At 44.5% G+C, this 24651-nt stretch overlaps 2 protein-coding genes across 3 annotated transcripts; both read left to right on the top strand.

The window, feature by feature from the left end:
* The first annotated feature begins 1142 nt into the window (after positions 1 to 1142).
* RPL26L1 (ribosomal protein L26 like 1) lies at positions 1143 to 7368 on the top strand. 2 transcript variants are annotated; one of them, XM_045028607.1, is made up of 4 exons: positions 1143 to 1297; positions 2788 to 2960; positions 3472 to 3612; positions 7194 to 7368. In XM_045028607.1, exons 2-4 carry the CDS (start codon positions 2793 to 2795, stop codon positions 7320 to 7322), a joined length of 438 nt encoding a protein of 145 aa, XP_044884542.1. In that variant the 5' UTR covers positions 1143 to 1297; positions 2788 to 2792; the 3' UTR covers positions 7323 to 7368. The 2 variants fall into 2 exon arrangements, with proteins under 2 accessions (XP_044884542.1, XP_044884543.1); XM_045028608.1 differs by lacking the exon at positions 1143 to 1297 and adding an exon at positions 2598 to 2661.
* Positions 7369 to 9896: 2528 nt separating this feature from the next.
* Positions 9897 to 24207, top strand: ATP6V0E1 (ATPase H+ transporting V0 subunit e1). Its single transcript, XM_045028609.1, has 4 exons — positions 9897 to 10119; positions 12898 to 12945; positions 19840 to 19971; positions 23656 to 24207. Exons 1-3 carry the CDS (start codon positions 10016 to 10018, stop codon positions 19931 to 19933), a joined length of 246 nt encoding a protein of 81 aa, XP_044884544.1. The 5' UTR covers positions 9897 to 10015; the 3' UTR covers positions 19934 to 19971; positions 23656 to 24207.
* The last annotated feature ends 444 nt before the right edge of the window (positions 24208 to 24651 follow it).

The following is a 24651-nucleotide window of genomic DNA, read 5'->3' on the forward strand; positions in this document are numbered from 1 at the left end:
ACTTAATTTTTCTCCGTGCACCTAGATTTTTGGGCCTGAGCTGGTAAATTTCCATGACGGTGTTTGCAAGGATGCCCTATAGTTACAGCAGGGGTGGGCAAACTACGTCCTGCGGGCCGGGCTGTTTTAAGCCAGCCCGCACCATGTGGCTCAGCCCCGCTCGCCAGCATGGCCCCGCTCAGGCTCCTACATGCTCCACATAGGAGCTGAAGAAGGGACATGCTACTGCTTCCGGGAGCTGCTTGAGGTAAGTGCTGCTCGGAGCCTGCACCTCCTGAGCCTCTCCCCATACCCCAACCCCCTGCCCCAGCCCTGATCCCTCTCCAAACCCCTCAATCCCAGCCTGGAGCACCCTCCTGCACCCAGGGGCGGCTCTACCATTTTGGCCGCCCCAAGCAGTCATGCGCGGGAGGCGCCCCGGAGCCGCGGGAGCAGCGGACCTCCCGCGGGCATGACTGCGGAGGGTCCGCTGGTCGCGCGGCTCGGCTGGACCTCCCGCAGCTGCGGACGGTTCGCAGGTCCGGCGGCTCTGCTTGAGCTGCCGCAGGCATGCCTGCGGGAGGTCCAGCCGAGCCGCGGGACCAGCGAACCGTCCGCAGTCATGCCTGCGGGAGGTCCGGTCGTCCCGGGGCTCTGGTGGACCTCCCCCAGGCATGACTGCGGCAGGTCCGCCGGCCCAGCCTGCCGCCCCCCCGGGAAAGGGCCGCCCCACGCGCGTGCTTGCCGCGCAGGGGTCTGGAGCCGGCCCTGCCTGCACCCCAAACCTCTCAGCCCCACCCCAGAGCCTGAAGCTGGAGCCTGCACCCCTTCCTGCACCTGTGCCCCAGCCCTGATCCCCCTCTTGGCCTCTGAAGCCCTTGGTCCTACCCCAGAGCACCCTCCTTCACCCCAAACGCCTTATCCCCATTCGCACCCCAGAGCCTGCACCCCAACCCCAATTTTGTGAGCATTCATGGCCCACCATACAATTTCTATTCCCTCATGTGGTCCTCGCTCCAAAACGTTTGCTCACGCCGAGCTACAGCATACGGATCAGTTCTCTCCCCGTCAGCACTAAGCACTTATTGTGCAACCTGATTTCAATGGGGCTTAGGACCTCATCTGCTGATTTTTGCTTTTGCAACAGTCGCCCGTCTTCTGCAGGTGCCGTCTGGCTCGGCGAACACCTGGTGGCGCTGCTCACCTTTCCTCCCCAGGCTCATCCTTTGATTCTCGCGAGAACGTAGAGAGTTCGTAGGGCAGGCGGAAGCAGCGTCCACTCCTCTTTCCTGGCGGCCATAGTGGAGCCAGCAGCGGGGTAAGGGAGGCGCTGGGGGGAGCCGGTATAATCCGCCGTCATCCTTTCCACGGGGTCTCGATCCTGTGCCCGGGGTGTTGGGGGGAGCTCGGGAGCCGTGCGGCTGACAGCGTAGTGCCTGTATGGGGAGCCTGGCGGGGCAGGAGGGGCTCCCGGCTGCAGAAGATGCCTGGGGCCTTTGTGGGGATGGGATTGCGCCCAATAGGGAATGGGAGGGTGGTCAGCAGGGGGCCGTTCGGCTGGTGGAGGGAAAGCACGGCGAGCAGCCTCCCTCCCCATTGCCCTGGGGGCGATCACCTACTGGGGGCCTAGCCTCTTTGGGGGAGACCTACTAGCAACTGCCCTGTGGGGGAAATGACTTAAGGCGGGGAGCCGAGATTGAAGGCCCCACGGAGTAGTCTATTTCGCCGCTGTGAGACGGTGGGAGGCTGCACATCCCCCGAGGTGTCGGCCCCGCGGAGGGAGATGCTGCCCCTATTTTGGCTAGAATCCAAGATTCTGTTATCTCTCGCGCCTATGTCATGTCTGGTGGAGTGTTTCAAAAACTGTGCACGTTGGAGGGTGTTTTGAATGGTACTCGTAGACCTCAGATTCCCCTCACTGTTGTATGCCTCAGTTTTGTAACTGATTATCCTTGATCTCTCCTTTCCGGTATTCTTTTTTCTGCTGATGAGCTTTTATGTTGTGGCCTGCTGTTCCTCCTGCCTCTTGTTTAGTTCCATGCTCTCTCACCTCCCACTGAGCTTGGGCAGCACTAAGCCTTAGTGTCCAGTATCTGATTTGTAATTGGGTTGTTTCAAAGCCCTGTCTTGTATTCCTGAACAACCCAAGCTCAGTGCAGATTGGGACATGCACATTTGAACACGTAGGCAGGTAGAGGGCACATGTTTACATCACAGAGGACTTAATTTACCTTTAAAACACGGTGAGCTGCTATGTGAAGTTACAGATATTGTGGGTGTCACAAACATTGTGCTAAAAGTCCAAGACATACCTGAATTACAGGACTGCTATATGCTCTAAACCTTCATTTTTCTTTTTAATAAAAGCATACAAAATGATGCAATCCCTGGCTTTGCAAGCCCCCTCAAATATCTAGGTTATGGCTGCACTGGAAATAGAACTGTGCTGGTTACAACCACCATGCTTAATTATGGTTATTGCTAGCACAGCTTTCCTGACTGGTGTGCACAGTGAGTTTTGGGTCAGAAGCTGTGTTATAAAATAGTGCTATAGATTGTCAGGGTGATTGTTCACCGTATGGTTTTTCAGGAAGGAACTCTCTCACCACAGTGGTCAGGGAACATGCTATATAACCTTGTTGCAACCTAATGCAAGCTAGAGACTTGTGGGTGGAAACTAAAGTAAGTGCTTAAAGGATTTTGTTGAAATCTAGTTGGAACAGTGTCATATCTAATATATGCAGTATTTCATACCTAGCTTGTTTTTGCTATAAATGCTTCTGAGTTTCAATTTTATGCTTTGTGCAGCCAAAATGAAGTTCAATCCTTTTGTGACCTCGGACCGCAGCAAGAACCGCAAGAGGCACTTCAATGCACCCTCTCACATTCGCAGGAAGATCATGTCTTCTCCCCTTTCCAAGGAGCTAAGGCAGAAATACAATGTCCGCTCTATGCCTATCCGAAAAGATGACGAAGTCCAGGTAGTCTTTGTTGTGAAATTTGAGCTTTGTGGACATCTTGTTTTTATATAGAATCAGGAGAGATGGGCCAGACAACTTTAAATAGCTGTTAGGGCTTTGGAGTTAATCTCATAGCAGGCTAGGCTATGGTGGGGGAGATCTCAAGGAAAAAAATGTATGGAACACAGGTGTTTTGAGAGCCAGACTTGGTTACAGGCCTCAAACAGGACAAATACAGAAAAAGCAGCTCCTTTAATAATTTAAACTTCAAGCAGTTTAGAGTTCACTGAATCTAGTTTACTGAAGGAGAAATACAGAACAAGGTGCGCTTCCTCTCCATTATATTTTATATCTAGCTGAACATTATATTGTCCATAGTGAGATCCTATGAGATCTCATTGTAATGTCGCACACAAGGGGTAAAGGTGGGATTTCAGCCTGTGAAGATCTTACTGTTCTTATTTATGTCTGAGACTGAGTTTGTGAAACTTGAAAAAGTTAAATGCTCTGGTTTTTGTTTTTTTTTGGTCAGGTTGTCCGGGGACATTATAAAGGCCAGCAAATCGGCAAGGTAGTCCAGGTATACAGAAAAAAATACGTCATCTACATTGAACGCGTACAGCGTGAGAAGGCCAACGGCACAACAGTCCATGTTGGAATCCATCCTAGCAAGGTATAATATGTGCATGGGAACTGAAATTTCCCAAAAGAAAATTTCTGCTAGCTCTGGAAATAGGTGCAGTTTATAGAAGTAGAGTGCTGTCCTAGCACACACAGTAGTTTGAGAAGCCGTAGCACTGGCATAACTATACAGTGAGGAAATGTCCTAGTTGCAGCAGGGAAGTAGGAACCAGAATTCTGGGGTTGTTTCCTGCTGTGAATTGATTGACCATGAAGAAATTATTGGCATCTGAACTGCAGTGTCTTGTGAAAGGCTAAAGCTTTTTTGTAAAAATTTCCAAAAAGCGTGGTCATTTAAAAACAAAAGTACTGTTTCTTTTTAAAAATACTGTAAGTGCACATCCACACTGTAGTAACTGCCATGTTGGGGGACCCCTCCTCCCCAACACCTCCCCCCCCCAGTGCTCTGCAGTGGTGAAAATGTGATTGTCATCCATTGTGGATTGATCTGATCCATCCTTCAGCCTTGCCATATGGCATTTCTGCCACTCTGATGGATGCATTAGAAATACCTAAATACACCTCCATAACTTAAGGAGTTGCTGCCAGGAAGAATATTGTTGGTTGAATCTGGCTTCAGCCTAATATGGTTTAAGATGGTTTGTATTCAGTGAAGATGAAGGAAATGCTTGTTTTGCTCATTATAGACGGGCATTTAAGAATATATAGGGAACTAATGAAATAACAGCAAAGCTAACTAGAAACCTAGTTTGAAGCTGATAAAACAAGACTTTTGCCTGGCCCACACTAGTTTTGAGTGAACCCAGCTCTGGCAGGTTTCCTGAAACCTCTAACAAACTGTGCATGTGATAGAGGGGAACAGAATTATATCCAAAGAACACCGTTTTGTATCCAGATACTGGGTTCCACCACAAATCTACACACAGTGGAAATATTACCTCATCTCTAATGTATCACATCTACCATTCTATTCTAGATAGGTTCTTATAGCACACTCATCGTTATAGTAGCTGTGTGTCTTCTAGTAGTGCACTAAGCAAAATGACTAACATCTGTCATTCTTTCCCCCAGAGGAAGATGTTGATTTGTACTTAAGAGTGAAAAGTAATGAGTTTTCTAATGGGCCTTAGTTCCTTTAGGAGTTAATTCCAGTCTTGGGCCATCCCCAAGAAAGGAGTGTCTCCTAAGGAGGCTCCGTTTCCATAAGGAAATGACCAGCTGCAAATACAAAAGAGGAAAAAGGACAGTCTGGTTATGTAGTAAACTTCTAGGGCAGGGGTTCTCAAACTTCATTGCACTGCGACCCCCTACTGACAACAAAAATTAATTACTACACAACCCCAAGAGGAGTGACCAAAGCCTGAGTCTGTCTGTCTGAGCCCCACTGCTCTGGGCAGAGAGGACCAGGACTGAAGCTGAACCCTGAGCCCCAGCCGCCAGTCTAATGCCAGCCCTGGTGACCCACAGTTTGAGAACCACTGTTCTAGAGGGATAACAGGAATTTTGCAGTTTTCTGCCTCTCACTGTAGCAGGAGAATCCCTCCTTTTGTCCCATTGATGTTGCGTTTATTTCTTCAATGCTGGCAGAAGCAGAATGAATACTGGCCAGATTGTACAGCCCTACTGCAGATCTGTGTGGCTGTTAAAGCAAATAGTATCAAAATATTGCTTGATGGGAGATACAGTAGATATCTCATTAACTCATTACTTCACAAATGTAAGGGTTTATGTATCTGTTTTTTCTATCACTGCATATTGCTCTTCTAGCACTGCTTAATCCAGTTATGTTACTTCCTTGCCAGCTGGAGAGGCAGAAAAGTAATAGGCTGCTGCAAGGGTCTGGAAACTCCGAAGGTGCCCATTAGAAACTCTTGTGTATATCACTGTCTTATTATGAAATAACTTCAGGAATCTGGAAACAAATTGGGCTTGGCAAGTAATCACTAATGTACCCATGTGTTAATAAGGTTTGATAACTGCCTGGCCAGACTGTAACCTTTTGACAGCAGGCATGCGTTTACAGCACAGCGCACACAGGTTGGTGGCTCTTGCATTCCAAGAAAGGGGACCAGTAAAATTGTATTTGCAATGTTGTCTGCTGTTTGCATGACAAACTTTTTCCATTAGTATTATTTCCCAGATGCTTTCTATCCACTACACAAACATGGGCTGATTTTTGTTTCTGGAGAAGTGCTATTCTATAACTTGCTAACAAACTCAGAGCTGAACTTGGTTTGAAAGATATTTAACTGTAGGGTGTACAAGCAATGCAGTTTGCTGATCTTGGGCTGGTTGTGCTATCTAGTGAATCTCTAAAAGAGAGAACTTTATTCAAGGCTGGAGCACAGAAATGCAGATTTATAATTACAAGAAAGCAACCTTTAATCAAATTATTTGAGAATCTGACTATGATATACTGCCCAAGATGGTCCTCTATTGAATGAATTATTTGAATAAACCCAGTATATGCCTGAATGATATTTACCATCAGTTTTTGCTACTTTTTTTTAACCTATTTTATTTTATTGTCTTTGTCTTTAAACTGGTCATATTGTTTATATTTTGAAAATATTCTGTGTTGAATACATGGATTAGTGTTTTCCAAAATTATGGGGATATCTCATGTGCCCTGTAAAGAGGGAGGAGTTGTTACTGTGGACACCTTTGCTTAAGTTATGCTAGTGAATGGTGAAGGAAGCTCTCTGAGAGGGTATGATCATTGTCCCTTCCAACCCTGAGATTCTATGTAATCAGTTGCAGTTCTGCAAATATAGTGTCAGTTTACATGGTGTAATGGCCACTAGCTCCAAATTCTATACATCCCAGCTTAATGCAAGTTGTGAATTTGCATGTTTGGTTTTCATCAGATAACATTCTTTAAGACTTTGAGGAAAACTCTGGATAGTAGAGCAGATGCAGTGAGGGAATAGCAGGGAAAGGGTTAAAGTATATAGTCTTTTTAGCTCTAAGCCACATACTTTGCATAGCATCTGGTAATAATACAAGCAGTAAACTTATCGTGTATCTCAGTGATAATTTCATTCTTTGGCTGGCTGGTTTGCAGTGACCTTCACACCCAGAAAACCTCTACCTGTAGCTGAGGCAAGTTTAAAAGTAAAATTATAAATTCAGTTTATCGCAGCACACTAGGGCTATCAATTCCCAAATACCTGAATATATGTCTATTTCAGTCCATTGTTATTTGCAGACACGTTGGACCAGGGATATTAGCCCACCCACCTTGTCTATTGTGAGTCCATGAATACATACAATTTTAGAGCTTGTTCCATGTGCTGGCCTTTGTGATGCAGTTTTTCAATTCACATGAAACTCTGGGCTCTGGAAAACTTGTAGGCTAGTAAGTGAAACAAGGAGATGAAAATTCAGTGTCAATGAAGAAATCAGCTCGCCATCAGGAAAACCAAGTTACTCTAGGATTAATGCCCCTTGTTGCTTTCCACTGGTTCTCTCATACTGTTTATTAAGAGGACCGACCTGTCAGTGGGGAGGCAGAGGTTTAACTGTGATACTCCCAAGGTGTTAGAATGGCACAATTCTCTGCCAGAGTTTGTTTAATATTATGGATTTTTACTATTTCTCCTTTTTCTCTAGGTGGTGATCACTAGGCTAAAACTGGACAAGGATCGCAAAAAGATCTTGGAACGCAAAGCAAAGTCTCGCCAGGTTGGCAAGGAGAAGGGCAAATACAAGGAAGAAACTATTGAAAAGATGCAAGAATAGAATGGTCTCCTGTGTGTCGCCCATTAAAAGAACTGCTAAAATGAAACCTATTGTTGTGTGTGCTACTTTTGGAAGCATTGGTACAATCTGTCTGGATTGGTGTTTGTCTTCATACCACTTTCACATGTTAATATTGGATGCTCAGAAAAGCACTTCTACTAATTAAAAGAACAGGCTTGTTTTCTTATCCATTGGACACTTTAATTGGTTAAACAGATTTAATATCTTCTCATCATGCATGCACGTTGATTCTTGTATTCCTTTATGTAGTACAAGAGATGTGTATGCCTTTTTACAAAGCCAGTAAAGACAGATGCTATACCTAAGAGTTTACAGTCTAAGAAATCAAGAACAGTAGCAAGAGTTGATGCAGGGGGGGGGGGGGCGCTCGAAGTACAACTGGGGAGAGAAAGCACATGTGGTTAGAATGAATAGTGCATGTACTGGGTCTTTTCTCCTCTCCATCTCTATAAATGAAACTTTAAGACATGTATAAAACCATGAAGGAATGTAAGTTATTTGGTTCGAAATACCACATACTTTGCAAAATAAGTGGGAGAAATTGGCCATGTTTTTAGTCTACAAAGATTTTTCAAGGCAGATGAGTGCAATGCTTGCAACCACATGCTCTTGCACTAGCTAACTTTTGTCTTCAAAGAAGTTAATAGGCTTGTCTGCATATTAGTTCTACACTGACATATAATGAAGTGGAAGTAAAAGACAGACCAAGGTATTCAAGTACCCTGTTGTAGCTTTATTTTAGTTCTGTGCAGTTACTGAGATGTGATGTGCCTTTAAATTATTACTGAAGTTTGAAAACAGGCTTCCTTCATTTTCAGCACCTTGTGAAATTATACCAGTGTTTATGTAAGTAAAACATAATTCCATGAGCTTTGACATGAATGTAATAGAAATGACCGAAAGCTGTAGCAGACTGGTGAAGACAGTTTACTGGATATCTAACTGGTACAGTGAATGACTTATCAATCATTGATAAACTTGGATAAAAATTCAGCCCCAGCCGTGAAGATTTACCATCTAAAACATGGGAAGCAGTGAGAAACCAGAGGAGAGATTAATTTGGAATGTTTTAAATAATTTGTAGACCGCTGTTGCATAAATTGAGGCGTTGTCATAGTCTCTTTCGGAATGTCCATACTGCATTTAGACACCCATGGCTGGCTTGTGCAAGTTGACTGGGCTTGTGTGGCTGTTTATTGCAGAGATAGATGAGCCCGAGCTCTGTGACCTCCCACTTCACTGTCCTAGAGCCTGGGCTCCAGCCCAAACTGGAATATTTATCTACACTAATTAAACAGCCCCTTAGCCTGAGCCCAAGTCAGTTGGCATAGGCAGGGTAGACATACCCTTGTAGACCTCTTTCCATGTGTACAAACATAAACTAAAATATATTAAATACTATGTTCATGTGGGAATGGGTAAACTTTACTGACATGGCCATGTTGGAGAACTGGGAAGAGTATTTCCACTATTTTACCAAAATAACTAGTCCATCTCTATTCTTTGATCTTTGAAACACAGTATTTATCTCAAAGTTTAGATGGAGAAAGTGAAATGCATAGGTAAGGTGACCTACCTAAGTCACCCAGGGAGGCAGAGCCAGGTCTATGAAGTGAATCCCAAGTTACTTGTTCTAATCACTGCTTTAGACCAAAGGGCCACTTTTCCACTGATATGTGATAGGATTATATTCACATTCTCCAAACGTATAGTCCTATGTGTGCTATACCAACAAAGGCCCTTCAGTTTTGTTATGATGGCAGATATGGCCCCTGCTACAGTAGGTGCCATACAGAAGTATAGTCTCTGCCCTTACAATCTAAGATTTGAAATGGAGAATCCAAGTTGAAACCACTTCACATGGACAAAGCAATTGAACTTGCTGCTCCTGGAGCTCACAGCACCCTCAGAAGAGTTTCACTAGCTGTTCCATTTCTTTGTGGCTTCTTGCTTTAAACTAAATTCTGGAGGGTACGGCTTGCCCTCCTCTACTGGCACGGTGGGGGTCCCCTTTCTTGTTCAAGCCTAGAGTCTGTATGGGCTGCTTCGCACTGCCAGGCAGCGGGAATCGCTCTGCTTCCTGTAGCTGTGCAGTCAGGAATGAGCAGCAGGGGTGCGGCCTTCCAGCTTCTGGGGGGCTGGAGCCGACCCTGCTCTGTCCTCTCCACGGGTGCTGGGGGACTGCCCGCCTTATGTCTCTCGCTGAGAGGAACCGGGAAGCCGCCTACAGGAGCCCTAGACGGGACTCGCGCTGTGCTGCAGGGGACCTGAGCTCCCCCCCGCAGCTGGTGGCTGCGGGGCTACAGGCACCAGCTATTCCCAAGGGCAGTGCCGGGAAACCTGGGTGTCCTGCTCGGGGGCGGCGGGGCGAGAGCTCGAAGCCACAAGTGCGGCCGACGGCTAGGCCGCGCCTCTAACGGCCGAACGTGCAGGGTAAGCCAACCGCGCAGGCGCTGTGAGCCCCGTCCCGGGCACGCGCATGCCTCGCCCCAGTATGGGCCGGGTCGAGTGCGGGTTCCGGGCAGGGCGGGCTCAGGCCAATGTCACGTGCCGGGCGCTGGTTGGTCAGTCGGGCTGGGGCGGAGCTCCGCGAGGAACTGTGGCGGCGGCCGACTCCGAGCGGAGCAGGACCTTGGAGTGGTGCCGTCGCGAGTGAAGCCCCCAGCCCAGCCATGGCGTACGGCGGCCTCACTGTGCCCATCATCGTCATGAGCGTTTTCTGGGGGGTAGTCGGCGGCATCCTGCCCTGGTTCGTGCCCAAGGGGCCCAACCGCGGGTGAGTGACAGGCCGCCTGGAGAGAAGGGGAGCGGACCCTGACCCCGTGCTGGGCTGGAGAGTGTCCCCCACCCTCCGGCGGCGGAGCGCTCCGATGGGGGAGCTGCCCCCATGTCCCCCCACTCTGACTGGGCCGCGCGCCGTGGGGGTGGGGGTGATAGGCGCCAATGTAAGACAAAGCCCCAAATATCGGGACTGTCCCTATAAAATCAGGACATCGGGTCACCTTGGCTGTGAGGGGAAGAAGGCTCCTGAGGCAGGGCTGTGAGTCTGGCCTGGCTGTAGTGGCTGCCGTGGTTCCCCCCCTCCCACACACACACACAGTTGGGGAGCGGATCTGGCTCTTTCTTCCCGTGGGGCCTCTTGTCCTCTTTGATTTCAGTTGGAGAAGGAGCGTCGGGGGCCACCTTCCCCCTTCATTTCTCCCCAGGCTGTGTGCTCCTCCGGGCCCCCAAAGCCTGTAGGAATCCTCCCTCTCGGCCTGCCGGGCAGGGCATAGTCGATAAAACCAGGGAAGGGCCCTTGGCAATAAGTATCTCGACCCTCATATAATACAGCCCTCCGTCTGGAGAGGGGGAGGGTAGCAGGTGCCTGCCTGGGGTGGGGGTCCAGCTGCATCTCAGTAGCACAGACAGAAGTGGTCTTGTGCCACTTGCTCATCGTAGTTCCCCTTTTATTTATTTTCGGTCTGCTTGAATGTGTCTGTCTTGCTCCTCCTGAGCAGAGTCATGTGATGGGGGGGGGTGCAGACTAATGAGCTGCTTTGCTGTGATCGCTGACTGTCTGCAGGGACTGAGCCCCCATATGCAACTGCTGTTGTAGTGTAGCTTTTGTTTAGCTTCTTTTAATGACACAAGAACCTTTTTCTCTGTACATCCTGCTGCCTGGCATGCTCTCCCTGTATTTATCCAGCAGATCATAAGATGTTGCTGTTCTGTTCTTATGTACTTGGGAAGTGCTCCTAGGGTGAAGGGGCACATAAGCACCTATCTGGGGTTCTGAGGACAAATTTTTTTGATGGCCTCAGAGTGCGGCCACCAACTCTTGCTGGTGGTTGCTCTCATACTTTTTCCTAGAATACTTAATTAGCTTTGGGAAAGCCCAATGAATATGCACAGATACATGTCCAAATCATTGTAACTTATTTATTGCTAGCTATTAAGTCTGTTGTGAAAAGTGTTATTAACAAACATACAAGTATCACTTTGCACAGCAGACTTGCTCAGCTCTGGCAAGCCTGGAGACAAATGAAGCCCCAGATGGAGGGTCGGGGGTGGCTACAGGGGCGATGGGGGTAGGTGGAAGAGGCAGCGGAGGGCTGAAGACTGAAGTCCCGCAGCAAGAACCCAAAGCCCTGCAGCTGGAGGATGAGGCCCAGGGATGGAGCCCGAAGCCTGGGACTGAGCCCCACCACCTCTGGGAAGCTAGGGAACTCACCGGCTGCCTGTTCCTCCAGCCTTGTGCCCCAGCTGTCTCCAGAGGTGGGACAGGGCCTAATCCCTGCAGGTGGCCCCAGCAACCAACACCAAGGCCGTGCATCCAGGAGCAACAGGGAGGGGGAGGGGGAAGGGATGCTACTTTGCCCCCCATTCCCTCATCCACAGCCCATGGTGCTGTGGCTGCACAAATTGAATAATTTATTCACCCAATTAACACCACCATCATCTTCTCATATATAATGCATAGCCCATTCACTGTTTTGCATCTCTCAAATTTCTTGTACAGTGTATTTGATGGATACTCTATACATTATAATTGTATTGTGTTTTAATCTACTTTTTAGAAACAACACCAGCATTAATGTTAAAGTTACTATTCTTGAGCAGATCTATGCATTTTATAGCTTGAGAAGCCAAAGCGAGTTACTTGATCTACCTATTTCCAGTGCTGATTAGGATTTTTATTATTTAGGTTGAACTCTTCTTACACAACTGAAAACCTACATATAGAGGAATTCCTTTTTTTTTTCTTTTAATAAAAACAAAGATCATGATACAGAATACCCCTCTTCCGTTGAGCTCCATGGGCAGAACATATCACTTTTTCTTGGAAAACATAATTTTCCCATCTATACAGGATTTTGAAATGTTTGTTCAGCCACGATTTTACCACTACAGCTTCAGTTGCTTTATTGTCATTTTAGTAACACCTGCTCCGACAATCCCCTCCATTAAGGATCTTCCCATTCTGGGCAACTGTCATATTATCTCTGAGATTTTGTTTGTCCTTTAAAGATCTTTAATTTTACAATAGTTACAGTCCACAGGATTCACTTTAAACAAAATAATTGGCTCTTAATTTCCTGGTTTTCAGTGAGACTTTCTGCAAACAGAGTATCCAAATGAAGAATTCTATAAACTGTACCTTTGGGTTTTCACATATAAATCTAACGGAAAAGGTGCTTTAGGATTTGCTTCTGATTCTCTGTATAGAGATAATTGTAAAAAAGAAGAAAGCTTGTTATATGAGATCTTCTCTTTGGAACAGTCTTTTTAGACAAGGCTGTATGGTCTTGTGCTTTGTATTTAAATATTTATACTACAAACAAAAATGAGATGCTTTTATTTGCAAATGGCAAACTAAATCTGTGCAGGGTCCTAGGTTAGAGAAGCACATCTATCTTCCAGTTATACTATTACATTACAAGAAATTAGATTGTCATTAGAACATTCATATTTTGAGTCACCTTGCATGTGATCATAGCCAAATGCATTCTTAGGTTTATTTTCTGTGCCTGTGACTGTTAATCAGTTGTCTTGTTCCTATTTCTTTCTGCAGTGTTATCAACACAATGCTGGTGACCTGTGCTGTTTGCTGTTACCTCTTGTAAGTATAAATAATGCCTCCCCTCCTAATAATGGCACACCTGATAAAATGAAAAAGACCTCTTCTGTGAAGTGAATAAATGTTTAGGGGGGAATTTTCAAAGTACCAAAAGGATTTAGGAGCACAACTCCCTTTGAAAGTCAATGGAACTCTTGCTCCTAAATACCTTCAACAATCTTGAGAAAATTCCTGTTAGTGGATAATATATTAAAGTGAATCTAAAACTTTGGGTATATGTCAGTACTTTTATATTGATATATCTTGATATTGTTTTCTGTTTTACAGACCTTGAGTTATTCAGCTCTTGAGGGTTTCTCAGTTCTTGAATAATTTGTATTAATGGTAATAACTATTTGTGTGTACCTCTTGTGATAGAGTGGCAGGTAAACCATGCCTAAATCCTTTGAGGTGCCAAGAGCCCTTGACTTCCACTGAAATCAATGTGCTCATTGATTATGCCTTCTTATGGTATTAACTAACAATTCTCTCTTAGCCACCTAATGAGCAGCTTCTGCGCTCCTGGAAACACTTTGCAACCCTCTTTGCTTCCTATATCATCTTTCCTTGCCAATAAATAGATGTTATAGGTACAGTGTGCAGTGAAAACCCTTAATTCTGTGAAATAATTTCTTCCTCTTGATAGGGACTTGTGATTGAGATCAAACTACCTTTCAGGCCATTTCTACGCAGCACTTTTTTCTCTACAAGTACAGACTGGTACAGACAGTAAACTGACATACCTGTTGTCGGTACATCTTGCTAGGTGACTTGTTCATAATTCAATGACAGAACAAGTCCACTTGGGAGTGTTCACACATTCTCTAGTTGCAAGCCATCACTCATAACATACCATGGTGATGAGCTTAATATAAATAACTTCTTAGAGGGATACATCTCAATTTCTGGACTTTGGGTGCAGGGATTGGCAGCACAAAGCCATGTTTTTAGTGTCTGCATTATTTGTAGTAGATGGCATGTTTAAAGTAAGGTCTGTCTTGTTCTATCTTGAGCTGGCTAGGGACACAAGCTTGTGTGGGTTTGGCTTGGTTGAATGCTGTGATATGCAGGTTTTATACAAGCAAGGTCCAGTTTCTGTTTATGGTTAAACAGGCCTGAAATATTTCACATGTGAAGCCTTATGGAATCTGCCTCCTGGCTGACTTTAAAAAAAACCACCAGCTAAACCAGGACATATCCTATTTTTAAAAAGCCATTTTAAAAAAATCTGTTTTTAAATATGAAAAAATGTCTGTACATAAGCACTGGGAGCCCTGTCTGTCGCACTTGCAGTTCATATAGGAATAACCACCCAGTAGCGTAATTATGCTCTCACAAAATATATACTAACTTAACTTGACTTATTGGCTGAATTGGCAGAACATACCCTTAGGGCTTTTGATGAATGCCATCAAATAGATAACTTTATACATTTATATTAAGCTATTTCTTGTGTGGGTATCTGCCTATTTAAGGATGAGTGTCTGGAGCATGCTGTCTTGTACTTGTCGAAAGCAAGTACTAATTGTGGTAGGGGAAGCTGTGTTGTAAAAAATGCCTACAAGTAGATTTTAATACTTAAATTAGACCAAGACTTGACTGTCAGAGAATTACTGGATGCAGTGTAATGAAAAGCCTGTACTGATGAATTTTCAGCTGGCATATGTGGGAATTGTATTCCACAAAATGTTAATGAAATCACGCTCTCATACACTTAACTGCTGTGAATTCATGAAGGTGATTCTATAGAAAGTCAATGGAGGCATCTTTATTCAGCTTCCTTAGACTCTATGTGTAAACACGAATATTTGCCAAATTAAATATCCATGATGTGTTCCCCTTATTTCACCATGAAAATTGCATTTAGACTATGAGCAGATGAAATAAATTATGATTTGAAAGAAGAGGAGCATAATATGGCTGTAGCATCTTAATTTACAGAGAGAGATTCATAGCTCCTAATAGAGGGAGCATACTGCCTCTTTCTAGGGAAATGTGAATGGCTTATCTATTTGTATTTAGGAGCTGTGGTCCCAATAACTTGAATTTTGGAGGGCCTTTGAGTCTCCTTCTCAGGTTCGTAGCAATCCAGTGCATTATGAAGTAATCAGGTAGGGTAGGCCCTGGCAAGACTACGATGCTCTGTACATGTGACCAGTGAAACTGAGAAGCAAAGTCCTCATTTTCACTAGTAACTCTTTGCTGTGTTTGATGGTCTTCGGGGTACAGTGATTCTGCCAATTTAGCTTTGAGGCACTGTGCTTGTTTCTGTTTTATTTTTTATTTTTAATCAAACTAGAGAGCAGAAAGTTTGGGGAGAGTAGGAATTGGGATTCCAGATTTCTGACTTTGGCCCTGCCACTGATTTGCTGTGTGGTCTTGGACAAGCCGCTTAAGGCTAGTTTTTTTTTAGGTAGTGAGCACAGGCAATTCCCCTTGAAGTTAATGAAACTTAAGGGATCTCAGAATCCCTGGAAATTAGGTTCTTTACTTTTCTGTGCCTCAGACTCCTTATCTGTAAAATGGAGATATTTACTTCACAGAATGGCTGAGGCTTGATTGAATGCTTTGAAATCCTCAAAGAAAAGGTGGTTGTGGAAGTACTGAAAGAGGTTAGCAACTACTGTACTGGAATAGGGCAGTGGTAAAACTGTTCTTCATTAAAGTGACTTGTAATCTGCTCTTGTGTGTTGTTGAATGAGAGAGAGATTGACTAATCTGAGTAAATGCAAATAAACATGGTCCCAGGATTTATTCTCTGACATTCTCAGTTGCACCTTGCAAAGAAGAAAAAGTGGAAGAAGCTAAAGTCTTCATACGTGAGGTCTAAGGCTATGTCTACACTACGGACCTCACAGAGGTATCACTGCAGCTGCACCGCTGTAAGGTCTCATGTGTAGCCGCTCTATGCCGGCAGGAGAGAGCATTCCCACTGGCATAATTAAACCACCCCAATGAGCGGCGGTAACTATGTTGGTGAGAGTGTGTCTCCCGCCGACCTAGCGTTGTCCACACCTGCACTTTTGTCGGTGAAACTTATGTCAGTCAGTGGGGTGTTCTTTCACACCCCTGCCTAACAAAGTGCTATTGTAGACAAAACCTAAGTGTCTTAGTGAATACACAGTCAATCATATGGAATTACATTTTTGGATTATATTTTTATGAATGTGGAGAAGAACTGTTGTCTCTTCTGATGCTCCAAGGTGGAATTGCCTTGTGTTGCATATTTATGGATTTGTTTTTTTTTTAAATAGTTTCTGGAAATGTTGCACTTACATTCCATTTGTTAATCCTATTGGAGCTTTGGGATTTCAGATGAAATGTTCTTTGTGTGAAAGTATTTATTATTTTGGTATCAGAGTCAAATTGATGTTAACTGCACTGTCACAAGTGTAGTCCCCTATATATGAGATTCCCCTGCAAGGACCTACCACTCTGCTGAAGTGGCTGTTCCTTATTATGCAGTTTTGACAAAACCTTTTTGTCTTGAAATTCTGGATTAAATAAAATGCAAGTATAAAAATTATCTTAATTTCTTTTAATGTCTGATAGCTCCAGTCTTAATGAAGTTCAGTTTTGTATCTGTTCAATGCCACTTAACTACCTGGCACTAGCCAAATACATCCACATTAAACTGAATTTATTCCAATTTAATCTCAATTAAAAAGCAGTCATTGCCATTTGATAAAATAAATTGGCTTCCTCTATATGTGGAATTGGTAGGGGTCATCCCAATTAAGCTTGTTGACTGTGCTGTACAAATTTGGTTGCTTTGTGGGAAACTTTACACAATTTACTGTATATCCTTTTGTGCATGTGCTGTATGCTGTAACTCGCTAAAAGAAGTGTAACCAAACCCTCAGGAGCATGGTGGTATAAAGCAGAGTATATAGTGGTACTACTTCTGTGTTTTTTTGTTTTTGTTTTTTAAATCCATTTTTGTAATAGTCTTAGCTTATAATACTCTACCAGATATCAGCAAAGCCTGAGATGCCCGTTTCAGGTCTTTTTTCCTGTTGTCTTTTTGATAAGAAGTTTATCTTTCTGTAGTACCTTCCATCAAAAACCCAGGGTGCTCAGCTACATCTATTTTGAGATCACTGAAGCCACCTCTGAGATAAAAGATATAATCTGTGTAGGAGGACACAGCAGTACTACCCAGTAGTTCAGAATAGAAAGTTTGGAATGCTCTATCAGTTGCATCTGCAGGAGAATTCTGGGTGGGCTGACTGTAATTACCCAAATTGGAATCTAAATAGAAACCAGAATCTGAGCTTTTATTCTGCTATAGAGAGAGACAGAATGGCATTAGAATTAAAATTGCTCTGAAGTCTATACAGTAATAAAATGACATGGTTATAGTTGATCATGATGGACCATAATTTCTTTGAGTTAGCATGATAATTAACATTGACTGTTGCAGGAGGTAGCATGTGGAATGTAGCAGCACTAAAACATTAGATGTTGGATATAGAGGTTTCCTTTATTGTGCTCTGAATGCCCCATTTTGTTGTTCCTTGTCGTGATAGATTATAGTGTAAAGCAGCCCGGTGTAAGATAAATGTGCGTGGGGAAGCTTTCCACAGTTCTGTCTTTCAAAGCACTGAACTCAGTGCTCCCCTACCTTCTACTACTGTGTTTTCAGTGATCAGACCTCCAGCACTACAGGGAAGTAATGGAGCTAAAGAGCAATCTGGGTATTGACCTGTAATGCCACTGTGCTTCAGAAGTTCTGTAAACAGCATGATCTGAACAAATAGCTTTTGAAACCAGTACAGTGTTTGCCTAGAGCCTAATTGTACAGCTGTGGACATGTCAATATTCAGAATGAGCTTCCAGCTCATTTATTTCACAGCAGTTTTGGGTCTGATCTCCGTGAACATAGGGAGAGATCTGGGCGTGTGTGTTGGTGCCTGGAGTTCCTTTCTCTGCACAGTGTAAAGAGGCAAATTATCCCTTAACAGCAATCAACTGTTAGTTCAGGAAGTTAATGACAGTTGGTACAATGCACTCTGGTACTCCTCTAATCTGCCTTTGTATCTGAAAAATAACTTGTAAGTGGGCTACACACAGAGTTCTGGTGATGGAGGGGAGAATTTCTATCAAATCAATGAATGCTTGAGGCATTTTCTTGATATAGTAAAAGGATTAGGCTACGTTCAACATAATGTGTGTGTGATGCTGAGCGACCTTTCCCTGCAGTAGCTAGGGATAACAAAATAAGAGTATTCTGGTTCTTCAGTTTACAAGTGAGAATGAATTGGCTATTTTCCTACTGGTCCTGGGTGGACGTTTACCCACTTCATAATATCCATTGTGCATATCAGCAAGAGTGACTGGTCTCAGTTGTTGATATTCACTCAGAGTACTATTGAAGATGTGAGGAGTGAGGCGTTGTTGGAACACTATGGGCACAGCATTTGCTTGATTTTTAGCTAGTGTCCTACTTAATCTTGTTACTTTTAGTATTATTTTTAACACCACTAAAATTTACAAATATTTATTTTGTCAGTGCCAAGAGGATTGACCTTCCTTTTATCTAACCCTGCATCTTTTGCCTAAGGCTTCTGTAGCCATTTTGAAGCTGACCTGACCAGCACTTCATTTGCTGGTCAAAGCATCCAGGTTTATGTGGAATTTTCCATGACTGCCTAAGCACTTTGATGCATTTGTGGCAGCTCCCATTCAAAACTGCTCTGCTTTTTCTCCTCCTTACAAAGATTCTACAAATAGCAGATGGATAAGACAGTATGTTCACTAAGCATGTGTATATACTTAGTATTTTACTTAGATCTAAATCCATGCAAATGAGAAGGTTTCTTTTGTAAATATTACAAGTTCAGAAAAAGCTAAAGCAAGTACATCTTATAATACTGAAATATTTATTTCTGTTCAGCTTTCCTGGATATTTTCCACATCCCAAATTCTTCTTGTTCTGCATTCTGGTTTCTGCTGAGTTAGTCTTTCAGCTGCTCTGAGGGAGAGGCTGCTGCTGCTAATCTGGATTTTGCTGTCATTGACATTGTTTCAGTAGCTTTGCACCTCTTTGATCTAGACACCCATTTCTCTGACTTCCGTTCTAAATTTGTTCTATTTTTGTTCATGCTCTTATAAGAATTATATTGGGGCTGGTGATTTGAACGTGTTCAATACATTTCATTAAGATCTTTTATTGGATCGTAATGTTCCTTGTAAAGCCAAGCCTAGTATCTCTGATTTATTGGGGGGAATGTCTCAGGCACAGAGGTTAAGTGATTTGGCCAATGTTGCATAGTAGGTCAGGAATACAATCAAAATTTCCCAATTCCTGTTCCTTTGTTTTAACTGCTAGATTGTACTTCCATCCCTCAATTTAATCTTTGTCATAATATTTATTGATATAAAAGAGGCTCTGCTTCAATTTAAATTTCATCTGTATTCTGTATATCTAAACATTTTGGCATAGTTACTGTTAAAGTAAATGAGACGCATACTCCTTATTTGGAAGGTGATGTCCTTTTAGTAACCCTCTCTGACTTCTACTGCCATTCAGAGAGGCCTTGAGCAGCTCTGGGAGGCAGTGTTGTTGGAACATGGGCCCAGAGGATGGGAATGTGTCCCAGAGCACTTCACCTTTCAAGAAGAAGCAGCAGCGAATTAAAAAGATGCTATCAAATCCAACTGACAGTGTCACTTTAAATTGAACAGGATAGTTCAGTCTAAACATGCTACAGTCTTCTGAGGTGTAATACAGTGCTAGAGCTCTTCCATTAATGTGAGACCTTTAGGAGTTTGGGTTTAGCAGCATTTTGACTTGATGTTAGACCTTTAGTGATGCTGTCTTACTGTCTCCTGATACCCTTTATGCCTTGGCCAAGTCATCCATACTCTTGATGTCTTTTTCTTTTTTTCTTGCAGTTGGCTGATTGCGATCCTGGCCCAGCTCAACCCTCTCTTTGGTCCACAGTTAAGCAATGAAACAATCTGGTATCTTCAGTATCATTGGCCTTAAGGATGTCTGTCTTCTCTGCTGCCTTTTTTGTGGACTAGGTAAATATGGTTGGAGACCGTCTCCAGTTATGTCTTTGGGTTTGCTAAATGCTCAGTGAAAACTTAAGTAATAGCATGGATAATGGGTGGGTAGTTTCACAAGAGGAAGCAGTGTTTTCGCAGTCTGTAACAAAGAAGGATTTGAGTTTGGGACTGGGTGCTTTTAATCTCATTTGGAGACTGAGATGTTAGAACTAGAATGCTTGATTTCTGAAAGGATGGAGAGGGGAGTGCCACACCATGTGACAGCAGGTGGTGTTGGGGGAACCATCTGTTCCTCCTAGCAACAAAATGAGCCTTGAAAATGGGGGTGGGGGATATATTTGTTTCCTTTAACACCTATCATAAGTTGGTTTTGTTTTTTAACAATCTTCAAGTCCTTACACTATTATGGTTGAGGTGACCTGACTATCTTCCTGCAGAGCAGGTAATCCTCCCACCTTAACTCTCCAGAGTAACATTATCATCATTTTGTATTATTGTTGTGCCTAGGAGCCCCAGTCATGGACCAGGACTCCATTGTGTTAGGCCCCGTACAAACACAGAACAAAAAGATGGTTCCTGCCCCAAAAATCTTACAATCTGAGGGCTGGCCTACATTACCCATTTAGGTTGACATAAGGCAGCTTACATCTACCTAATTATGTCAGTGTCTACACTACAGCCTTGGTCCCCAATGCAAGTACCATACTCCATCTCCACCACAGGCATAGGGCTTATGTCAGTGTAGTTAGGATGATGCAATGTCTGTGTAAACCCTGTGTTACTTACATAGCTGTTGGTTGTCTTGTCAATTTCATGTCTCCTGCCCTAAAATTGACAAGAAAGCAGGGCAGCTACAGCCCAGGGTCCCTCCTTCCACTCCTGTTCAGCCCCTCCCCTCGACAAAACCCCCACCACCACCACCCTGGGTAGCCCACCAGGAGCCTGTGGGACAGCTGGGCTCCTGACAGGGAGCTGCCAGTGGAGCTGAGGCGCCAGGCATTCTGCTCCCCACACTGCCCCCTTAGGTCATAGCAAGCTCTCCTGGTGAGGATGTGTGCCACTGACCCAAGGAGGGTAGTGTGGACATACAGCCACCATAGTATGCGGTGGTGTAAGTTGACCTAATATAGGTCAACTTAAGTTTCTAGTGTAGATATATCCTAAGTATAAGACAAGAGACAGCATTTGTCAGCATGACAGGCAGTGGTCTCAGCACACAGTGGGGACCAATTTCATCAGCATAAGAAAACAAAGCCATGGAACTGAATGAATAATTCAAAGCACTGTGTTCTACTGCCTTTGTCTCGCAGCTTTAATCCCCCCTCACTACTATAATTTTCTATATTTTGAAAGAGTTGAACAGCAGTATATGGATGATAGCTGACAGTGCCGCTCAATTGGATGTTGGTTGTAAAGCTTGTTGAGTACTAACCCTTAAGCATAACTCTAGTGTTTCCAAATCAGGCTGAGCCTGAATAGTATCAGACTGTGGTGTATGTAAGTCTCTGTTTCCTACTTTTTCAGTAGAAGTCAAAGGTAGGCTGGGATCTGCTGCAGATAGAAAGCTCTAACAGTGTACAGCGGCCAAGCTGGATTTGTTTGGTGTGATTGTGCTGGGTTTTGTTTCTGCTGAGTAATGACCTTGACCACAGGCAGAAGGGCTGGCATATCCCCAGAAGGCCAGGGGATTGGAATTGGAATATAATCACCTACATAGAATGGACACTTCAGACTAGAGGGTGGGGCTTGCTTTTAATTAATAATGAACTGTCTGCTCCATGGAGTGTGCTGCCACTACCAGCCGGAGTGAGAGATGGAATCTAGGTATGGCTATCCGGAGAATATCTATTGGAAGATGTTTCCCTTTTAGTGGAGTAGCATTATAGCATTATAAATAAATAGATACTGAGGAGAAGGGGGGATTAATGTCTGATAGAACAGAGGTGGGCAAAATACGGCCTGCGGGCCAGATGTGGCCCGTCTAACATTTCTGTCTGGCCCACCATGACTAACATTTCTGTCCGGCCTCCTCTGCCCCCTCGCGATCTCTGAGTCCAGGACGCTAAAAGTCCTGCGGCTCAGTGGGGTACTCAGGCAAGCTACCTGCCTGCCGTGGCCCTACGCCGCTCCCGGAAGTGGCTGGCTGCTGCTGGCACATCTCTCCACGACCCTGGCAGGGGAGAGGTGGCTCCGCGTGCTGCCCCAGCACCGTCCTCGCAGCTCCCGTTGACCGTAATCTGGTTAACGGGAGCTGCGGGGGTGGTGCTTGCAGGTGCAGGCAGCACACGGAGACCTGCTGCCCCCTACCCGCAAGGGGTGCCCAGAGACATGCCAGCAGCAGCCAGCTGTAGCCACTTCCAGGAGCGGCATGGGAGCTGCCTGTGGTAAGTGCCTCCCGTCCAGAGCCTACACCTCGCACCCTTGCCCCAGGTCACAACCCCCTCCTGTACCAAACTCCCTCCCAGAGCCCTCACCCTCTCCTGCACCCCAACACTGTGCACCAGCCCAGAGCTCCCTCCTCTACCCAAACTCCCTCCCAGACCCCGCACCCCCCTCCATTAGTATAGTAGAAATGTGCGGCCCATGACAACTTACCAAAATTCACGGAGTGGCCTCCCCCTGTGAAAATTGTTGCCCACCCCTGTGATAGAATGACCAGAAGCTATAAAGCAACTTGTGTGGGTTTTTAACCTTCAGTTTATGTGGTGTCACTGAGTTACACATGTGTATTCTTGCCTGTGTGAACAGAAGAAACGTGTAGTAACCATGCTGGGTATTGACCAATCTCTTCTGCCATCAGTGTACCTATGGAGCCACACAACTTTCAGTGGGCTTCTTGCTCCAGAACAAGCTTGCCATACAGACTGAAACTGAAAGAGATCTTGGATGTGCATCCCTGGTGTTACTTTGGAGATTCTGTGCACACACTACTAACTTCCAGGGCACCTGCCAGAATTCTCATCAGACCCATTTATAAAACTGCAAAACTTCCCAGCTGGTAGCTTCTAATATGACCCAATTAAACATGATAAATGTACTAACACCATAGATGATGCTGGTTTGGGGATAGATCTCTGCAGAAAGAACTTTCAAACACCCAAGCAGATGAATTCTGTCCATACTCTATAGCTGGGTGGCCAACCTGTTGCTCCAGAGCCACATGCAGCTCTTCAGAAGTTAATATGCGGCTCCTTGTATAGGCACCGACTCTGGAGTGAGAGCTACGGGCACCAACTTTGTGCCGTGGGGTGCTCACTGCTCAACCCCTGTCTCTGCCAGAGGCCCTGCCTCCAGTCCACCTCTTCCTGCCCACTCCCTTGAGCCTGCCATGCCCTCTCTCCTTCCCCTCCCTCCCACCCCAGAGCCTCCTGTGTGCCAAGAAACAGCTGATGGGGAGGGAAGGGGATGCACTGATTGGTGGGGCTGCTGGTGGGTAGGAGGCACTGGGAGCAAGGGGGGAGCTAATGGGGGCAGCTGACATATTACTGTGGCTCTTTGGCAATGTACATTGGTAAATTCTGGCTCCTTCTCAGGCTCAGGTTGGCCACCTCTACTCTATAGGTACTTGGCCGCAACTGTTTCTTTACAGCATGGCATCTTCCTAGAAAGCAAACAGCCATGGTTAATTCACTGAGCAGCTCTTCAGCTAGTGAATTGCCTCTATGAAAGAGAGTGACTGAATTGCCTTTTGCTTTGCAGGTAAAGAAGATATTTCCTCTAGATGTAAAAACTACATTGATCCAAAGATGCCCTTAACATAGCTGGTTGGATACCAAACCTGCTTAATGCCTTAATGTTTGTATTGTGCTTAAAATGGCTTGTTCAAAGCCTTATATTTTTCTCCTGGTTTCCTTTTACACTGTTTAACAATGTGCCTAATACGTAAGATTTATACCTTTTTCTGTGCTATAAACTTCTACTTGTTTCAATTACACTTGAAAATTAAGTTATAATTTTTTTTTCTGGGATATGTGAGTTTGAGGGCAGCCTCTTCCTTGTCCTTGGTGTTGCACATTCTCCATGAGTTTCATGAAACTTCCACACGCTAGGCTGCCTATTTATAGTGTAATACACAGGCATTTTCTGTTTGACTACAATTGCATAAAATAAAGTGTACAACAAAACTGGTGGCTGGGAGATGCTGCCACGTGTTTATGGCATTTATTTTTACAATGGATTGTATTCTCAAAAAGTTTAATCTTAAATTTCTGTGTACATGGGAATAAAATGAATCTGCTGCTTTATATGAAACATTCTTGGGATGCATCTAATGGTTGTATAGTTATTTTGGTTTTGGGTAGACTTCTGTAATGTTAATCTTGCTTAGTTAGTCAAAGAGTTCAACTTCTGAAACTTTCAGAGCTTTCAGTATGTCTGTATCTAATATTGCTTGTTATTTCACTATGCCATCTGAATGTAAGAGTTCTTACCCAGCTGACTCCAACTCCCCAGCTGGTGGACTATACTGAGGGAAATTACTCGGCTGCTTTCCCTCTGAATCCTTTCTTGTGGTGTTTCAAGTTGTTCAACTTCAGTATCTATATTTTCCACGATATATAGTAAAGGCCTATGACAAAATAGAGCTTGGTGCTTTGGGCTTATGCACCACCAAGAGTTAGTATAGGAAGTCACTGTCCTAATAATAAACTGCCTTAAATTATGCTACAGTGACCAACCCTACCTAATGATAAAGAC

The sequence above is a fragment of the Mauremys mutica genome, chromosome 8 (assembly GCF_020497125.1).
Source record: "Mauremys mutica isolate MM-2020 ecotype Southern chromosome 8, ASM2049712v1, whole genome shotgun sequence".
In the NCBI taxonomy this organism is placed as follows: domain Eukaryota; kingdom Metazoa; phylum Chordata; order Testudines; family Geoemydidae; genus Mauremys; species Mauremys mutica.